Below are 7769 nucleotides of genomic sequence, written 5' to 3' on the forward strand. Positions count from 1 at the left end.
GTGCTGACTCTGTTCTCTCTCCCACACTGTTCTTTCTCTCCATCTCAGCTGCGTGACCACGGAAACTCACTGGTACAGAGGGGAAGCCTGTGACCAGGGCATCCAGAAGAGTCTGGTGTACGGGCTTGTGGGAGCAGGGTGTGTGCTGGTGCTGATCATCCTGATAGCTCTCCTGATACTCGCTTTCCGCTCCAAGAGAGAGGTGAAACGGTGAGTGAGCCCCTACCGCCTCCTCTTCCAGCTCCCTCCGGCTCCTCCTCCTCCTCTGATCCCTCTGTCTCTAATCACTTTATCCTCGAGGTAGACAGTGGGGGAGCTAAAAACAGGGATACAGCTTGTCCCTGGTCCTTGTTCTTGTTCCCCAATGCTAACAGGGTCTCTCTGGTGTTTCCATCCATAGGCAAAAGTCCAAATTGTCTCAGTTGTACAAGTGGCAAGAAGAGAAAGGTGGATCAGCTCCTGGGACATTCCAAAACATTGGCTTTGACATCTCCCAAGGTATTGGCCTTCCTCTCTGAACTCAATGGCTCAAAATGTGGAAACAGGCTGAGTGCAGTGGGCTCACGCTTGTAATCCCAGCACTTTGAGAGGCCAAGGCAGGAGGATTGCTTGAGGCCAGGAGCTTGAGGTCAGCCTGGGCAACAACACAGCAAAACCCTATCTCTTAAAAAAAAAAAAAAATTGAGGTCAGGATGAGACCAGCCTGGACCACATGGCGAAACCCTGTCTCTATTAAAAATACAAAAAATTAGCTGGGTCCAGTGCTAGGCACCTGCAATCCCAGCTACTCAGGAAGCTGAGGCAGGAGAATTGCTGGAACCCAGGAGGTGGAGGCTGCAGTGAGCTGAAACTCCAGCCTGGGTGATAGAGCAAGATTCCATCTCAAAAGAAGAAGGAGAAGGAGAAAAGATAGGACAGATAGAAAACACAAAATAAAATGATAGGAAGGAATTCAAATATATCATGAATCATACATAATATGTATAAGTAGATTAAACTTTAGTTAAAAAAGGAATTTTTTTAAAAAAAATCTAGGTATCTGCTGTGGATGAGAGGCACATGTGAAACAGAAACACAAAGCTTGGAAACAAAAGTGTGGAAGATACAAAACAGGATAATAGTAAACAAGTATCTGCTGTTTTATGTATAGCTGTACTCATTGCAGGCACATGATCTTTAAAGCAAAGAGAATTACTAGAGACAACAATGTTCAGTATTAGGAAATGGCTCACTCTGTTAGACACAAGTCTAATTTTTATGCTCAATTAGTACAATCTCCCATATCTTTGGAAATTTTTTTAAGTTTCTAAATAATGTATGAATCAGATAAGAGATTATAGTTAAAGTGAGAAAATACTTAGTATCAAGACTTGCGGGATGCAGTTATAGCTGTACTCAGAAGAAAATTCATAGCCTTAATATGCCTGTATTAGAAAGCTGCTGAGTCAGGTAATGTTGATAGTTTGTCACATTTTCAATGGTTTTCAGTTTCCTAAGGGTGGGGACAAACTCCCTTATCCTCCATTGAATGGGATTAAAGGGAAAGAGGAAAGTTTGTCCTTCTAACCTCCTGTTTCCATGGGGTTTTTCATCTCTCTAGAAGAAAATGATTCCATCCACCTGGACTCCATCTACAGTAATTTCCAGCCCTCCCTGGGCCACATAGACCCTGAAACAAAGGTAAGAAGGGCCTGGATGGGATGCTGGCCTCTCCCAAACTTATGACTTTCTTCTCCTTTCCTACATGGTAGGACCTTCAAGGAAACAAAGCTGTGTTGACAGTTTATTGGTCCAGGTAATCCTTCCAGGTCCATTCTGCCAGGAAACAAGCCTAACTAACGGGGAGAATAAGAGCCAAGTAGGAAGGTGGAATCAACTTCCTTTGACTTCTGAGGCTTCAGGTTCTGAGGTTTCCTTCCCTTCTCTAAGTATATTCTTGATGGCCAACTAATTTAGTTATTTCAATTTGTAAACACACATAAAAGTCAAAATAGTAGTGCAGTAAATACTTACATATTCCATCTAGCTCCACAAGACTTAACATGTCATACTAATTTTTGCTGAGTAATTTGGAAGTCAGCTGCCAACATTATGACACTTGATCCCTAACCATTTCAGCACACACTTCCTAATACCATGATTATATCCAATACATTGATAATAACTCCACAATGTCATCTGATAGCCAGTTTTCCCAATTAGCCCAAGGACATCTTTTATTACTAGTTTTTATTTTTCTCAGAAGTGGATACAACAGATTTCACACACTGGCTTCTGTTATGTCTCTTTGGTATTTTGGATTTAGAATGGGCTCCTATGTTTTTAAATAGATTGATTTGTTAAGAGTCTAGGATAGTTGTCTTGAAAAATGTCTCAGCTGGGCTCTGTGGCTCATGATTGTAATGCCAGCACTTTGGGAGGCCGAGGTGAGCAGATCACAAGGTCAGGAGTTTGAGACCAGCCTGGCCAACAAAGTGAAAGCCTGTATCTACTAAAAATACAAAAATTAGCTGGACATGATGGCACGTGCCTGTAGTCCCAGCTACTCAGGAGGCTAATGCAGGAGAATCGCTTGAACCCAGGAGGCAGAGGTTGTGGTGAGCAGAGATGGTGCCACTGCACTCCAGCCTGGGCAACAGAGGGAGATTCTGTCTCCAAAAAAAAAAAAAAAAGTCTCACACTCCTGGTTTGTTTCATGGTGTCATCTAACTTGTCCCCCATCCTTAATATCAGAGGTATCAGAGGTATTAGCAGTATTCTAGTTTTGGAAATACTGGAGGTTGGGTCTAGAGGCTTAACTGAAATCAGATTAAACATTTTTGTTATGTCATAGATAATGCTATTGCCTCACTTCAACAAGCATGTAACATCAGTTTGTCCCTGCATGATTAAGGCCAAGATTGGTCACGTGGGCAAAAGGACCACTCCTTGATGATCACTGCCTTAATATTATTTAAACTGAATGGATATTTGAGGGGAGGAGAAATACTATGTGTGAACGGCTTTGGGTGCCATGCTCCCTTGACACATCCCTTTGGGGCAAAGATGAAATCTCCAGCCAGGATACCTGCAAACCTACCTGGCAGGGAGGGGAAGACAAAATTGGTTTGTGCTAGAATCCAGGTCATAGGATGAGTTCTAAACCAACCACTTAAGTCAGATGAAGTGGCTCATGCCTGTAATCCCAGCACTTGGGGAGGCCAGGGCAGGAAGATCACTTGAAGTCAGGAGTTTGGGACCAGCCTGAACAACAAAGTGAGACTCTGTCTCTCTATAAAGAATAATAATAATAGCCAGGCACAGTAGCTCTGAGCACTTTGGGTGGTCAAGGTCGATGGATCACTTGAGCCCAGGAGTTTGAGACCATCCTGGGTAACATGGTGAAACTCTCCACAAAAACTTTAAAAATTATCCAGGTGTGGTGGTGTGCACATGTAGTCCCAGCTACTGGGGAGGCTGAGTTGGGAGGATCATTTGAGCCCAGAAGTTAAAGGTTGCAGTGAGCCATGATTGTGCCACTGCTCTCCAGCCTGGATGGCAGAGTAAGACCATGTCTCAAAAAAATTAAAAAAAAATAAGAATAATTAAACTGAACACTTCCCATCCCAAGCCTTTTTATACTTCCAAAATCCCAAATTCCTCATGGGCCAAGCCCTCACCTGGTTTTATCTGTCTTTTCAGATCCAAATTCAGAGGCCTCAGGTGACGGTGACATCACTTTAAGGCATGAAGCTGAGAAGTCCTGGAGTGAGGATATCACAGTCTGGCTAAGCTTGGTGGAACATTTGCCCATAAAGGGACTTCCATGGGAACTCAATTGAAACAAGCCCTGTACTTATCAAGGAGAAAGAGGAGAGAGACAGCAGTGGTGGGAGATTCTTAAATGGAAAACCATGGAAGCTCCAACGGGCTTGTCATGATATCAGGCTAGGCTTTCATGTTCATTTTTCAAGGAGGTTCCAGATTTGAGGGTGATACGGCTGTAACATAGGTCCCCCCATTGATCGCCAGGATTGATTTGGCTGATCTGGCTGGATAGATAGGTGTCCCCTTTCTTCCTCGCTGCTCCATTTGTGTCCCTCCTAAAGCTTCAGGCTCAGTTGAAGAGGATGAGAGGACGACCCTCTCTGATAGAGGAGGACCATTCTTCTGTCAAAGGCATACAGGTATCTGGACTTCCCTGCTAGAACTTCCGAACAAGCTCAGAGAAGTTTCTTCTCGCGTCTGCACGGGTTCAGCACCACGGACAGCGCCCTCGTCGCGCTGTTCACAACCCTTTGACACTGGACTGCATTTTACATTTCAAAAAATACTCTCGTAAGAATTTCTGCATATCGTCTCATGGAAAAAAAAAAAAAAACTATGTTTAAATACATAGCATTTGCCTTTAGTATATAAGAGTATAGGTATTTTTTTAAGTTCTTATTTTTATGAATTCTGATTTTTTCCTTAGTAAATGTTATACTATATATTTGTAGAAGCTAAAAATAATAAATCAGCTTTATTATAATTTTCATGGTTTCCAGAATCTTTTCCTCCTGTTTCCCATAGCTTCTGTTTCTATCCTCACAGACTCTCCTCCTCTCCTCCAGAACATTAAGTTTGATGTGCTTGGGCTTCCAGATAGCAAGAGGGAGAATTGCAGTGGAATGAAGACTATTTCCTGAACTCCACTGGCACCATGTGCTGGTGTCCAAGAGGCAAAGCAGGCAGACAGACAGACAGACAGACAGACACACACACACACACACACACACACAAACGAGAGGGAGGGACTCACTTCCTACCAACTAAAACCACATTTTCCAGCCGGGTGCGGTGGCTCACATCTGTAATCCCAGCACTTTGGGAGGCTCAGGTGGGCGGATCACCTGAGGTCAGGAGTTTGAGACCAGTCTGGCCAACATGGAAAAACCTTGTCTCTACTAAAAATACAAAATTAGCTGGGTGTGGTGGCACATGCCTGTAATCTCAGCTACTCAGGAGGTTGAGGCAGGAGAATTGCTTGAACACAGGAGGCGGAGGTTGCAGTGAGCCAAGATTGTGCCACTGCACTCCAGCCTGGGCAACAAGAGTGAAACTCCGTCTCAAAAAAACAAAAAGAAAAAGAAAACAAAATTTTCCGAGCTGTCCTTCTGAAACCCGGTTATTTCTTTCCATGCATCTAAAGAGACCTATGTTCCATTTCCAGCTTTCTCATGAACTCCTTAGGTTAAATATGGGAAAAATCTATTTGGACTCAGTCTTGCCTTCTGCCGAATAAGGACTAGGTTGTTTCTAAAGCCTCTTTCGTCGCTGTCCTTCTTAATAGTCCTAGGATGCTTTTAAAAAATTATTATTATTTCAGCCATGCCGCTCAGGATTCACTGTATTCTTGAAGGTCCCTCCCATAGGCCACCCGCTTCAACAGAGCCTGGACTCTGCTGCCCTCTACTGGACACTCTGAGCACCTGCAGGCACCATGCCGCTTCTCAGCCATCCCCTCCTGGCCTGTCCTGTGAGAAAAATCCGTTACACTTGACACTTGATTATGTCCATATTTGCCATCAAAATCCTGTTTCTTTTCTTTTGAGACAAAGTATAACTCTTTCACCAAGGCTAGAGCACAGTGGTGTAGCCATTGCTCACTGCAGCCTTGAGATCTTGGGCTCAAGAATTCCTCTTGCCTCAGTCTCCCAAGCAGCTGGGTCTTCAGGGACCCACCACCACACCCAGCTAATTTTTAAACTTTCTGTAGAGACTGGGTTTCACTGTGTTGTCCAGGCTGGTCTTGAATTCCTAGGCTCAAACGATCCATCCACTTCTGCCTCCTAAAATGCTGAATTCCAGGCGTGAGCCACTATGCCCAAGCCTTTTTTTTCTTTTGAAAATTTGCAAATCTACAGGGAAGTTAAAAACAATAAGGTTTAAAAAGTGAACTCTAGCTGGGTGTGGTGGCTCATGTCTGTAATCCCAGCACTTTGGGAGGCTGAGGCAGGTGGATCACCCAAGGTCAGGAATTCAGGACCAGCCTGGCCAACATGGTAAAACCCTAACTCTATTAAAAATACAAAAATTAGCTGGGCGTGGTGGCACATGCTTGTAATCCCAGCTACTCAGGAGGCTGAGGCAGGAGAATCGCTTGAATCCTGGAGGCAGAGGTTGCAGTGAGCCCAGATCGCACCACTGCACTCCAGCCTGGGTGACAGAGAGAGATTCCATATTTTAAAAAATTGCACACATATATTTATATATAACAGTGAACCCCCTATAACTCTCACCTGGAGTTATCATTGTTAACATTGTGTCTTATTTGCTCTAAAGTGGTATGTACTTTTGAATTTAGCAAAATTGAAAATTAAAAATTAGAAAAGTTACAAATGAAAAATTACCACTAACCTGACTTTAAAAAAAAATTTAGATTCAAGGGGTACAATATACAAAGGTATACAATATACACAGGTATATTGTATAGTGTTGAGGCTTGGAGTATGAATAAAACCATCACACAGGAAGCAAGCATAGTAACCAATAGGTAGTTTTTTTGTTTTTGTTTTTGTTTTGAGGCGGAGTCTCGCTGTCACCCAGGCTGGAGTGCAGTGGCACAATCTCGGCTGACTGCACCCTCCACCTCCTGGGCTCAAGCAATTCTCCTGCCTCAGCCTCCTTAGTAGCTGGGAATACAGGTGTGCACCACCACACCTAGTTAATTTTTATATTTTTAGTAGAGACGGGGTTTTGCCATGTTAGCTAGGCTGGTCTCCAACTCCTGACCTCAAGTGATCCTCCTGCTTTGGCTTCCCAAAGTGCTGGGATTACAGGCGTGAGCCACCGTGCCGGGCCCCAGTAAGTATTTTTCCAACCCTTGCCCCCTCCCTCTTTGCTTTTGGAATCCCCAGTATCAACTGTTCCATATTTATGTTCATGTGCACTCAATGTTCAGCTCCCACTTGCAAGTGAGAACATGTGGTATTTGGTTTTCTGTCTTTGTGTTAATTCATTTGGGATAATGGCCTCTAGCTGCATCCACATGGCTGCAAAGAACATGATTTCTATTTTTTTTTTCTTTTTTGAGATGGAGTCTTGCTCTGTCACCCAGGCTGTGGAGTGCAGTGGTGCAATCTCGGCTCACTGTAACCTCTGCCTCCCAGATTCAAGCGATTCTCCTGCCTCAGCCTCCAAGTAGCTGGGACTACAGGTATGTACCACCATGCCTAGCTAATTTTTTTATTTTTAGTAGAGACGGAGTTTCACTATATAGGCCAGGATGATCTTGATCTCGACCTCATGATCCCCTTGTCTCGGCCTCCCAAAGTGCTGGGATTCCAGGCCTGAGCCACTGCACCTGGCGGACTTCATTCTTTTTTATGGCTGCATGGTATTCCACGGTGTACGTGTTCCACATTTTCTTCATCCAGCCCACCACTGATGGATGCCTAGGTTGATTCCATGTCTTTGTTATTGTGAATAGTGCTGCAATAAACATACAGGTGCAGGTGGCTTGGGGGTAGAATAATTTATTTTTCCTTTGAGTCCATACCCAGTAATGAACAATCCTCAGTTTCCATACACCTTCACTTTCAGACCTGCCACCTGCCCCCATAGGTCTGGTCATCTGTGGCCATGGAAGGGGGCATTTAACAAGGCTTTGGACCCACATCCCTCCTGGAACTGAAATCTCAGCACCTTCCCATTCTCCATCCCATCTCTGCAACAGAGAGGCAGGACAGAGCAGCCAGACCAATAGGCTGTCCAGGTCCACTCTTGGTGAGCCATTGACTACCTGCGTG

The 7769-nt window shown here is 44.2% G+C and overlaps 1 protein-coding gene across 10 annotated transcripts in view; it reads left to right on the top strand.

Annotated features, from left to right (window-relative positions):
• Positions 1 to 4371, top strand: part of MUC17 (mucin 17, cell surface associated) — a 38724-nt gene extending 34353 nt beyond the window's left edge. For all 10 annotated transcript variants that reach the window (XM_074390507.1, XM_074390509.1, XM_074390513.1 and 7 more), the window contains 4 exons: positions 49 to 210; positions 401 to 498; positions 1601 to 1680; positions 3682 to 4371. In XM_074390507.1, the coding sequence (XP_074246608.1) occupies positions 49 to 210; positions 401 to 498; positions 1601 to 1680; positions 3682 to 3723 (382 nt within the window). In that variant the 3' untranslated portion in view covers positions 3724 to 4371. The remainder of the gene's footprint in view (positions 1 to 48; positions 211 to 400; positions 499 to 1600; positions 1681 to 3681) is intronic.
• The last annotated feature ends 3398 nt before the right edge of the window (positions 4372 to 7769 follow it).

The sequence above is a fragment of the Saimiri boliviensis genome, chromosome 20 (genome assembly GCF_048565385.1).
Source record: "Saimiri boliviensis isolate mSaiBol1 chromosome 20, mSaiBol1.pri, whole genome shotgun sequence".
In the NCBI taxonomy this organism is placed as follows: domain Eukaryota; kingdom Metazoa; phylum Chordata; class Mammalia; order Primates; family Cebidae; genus Saimiri; species Saimiri boliviensis.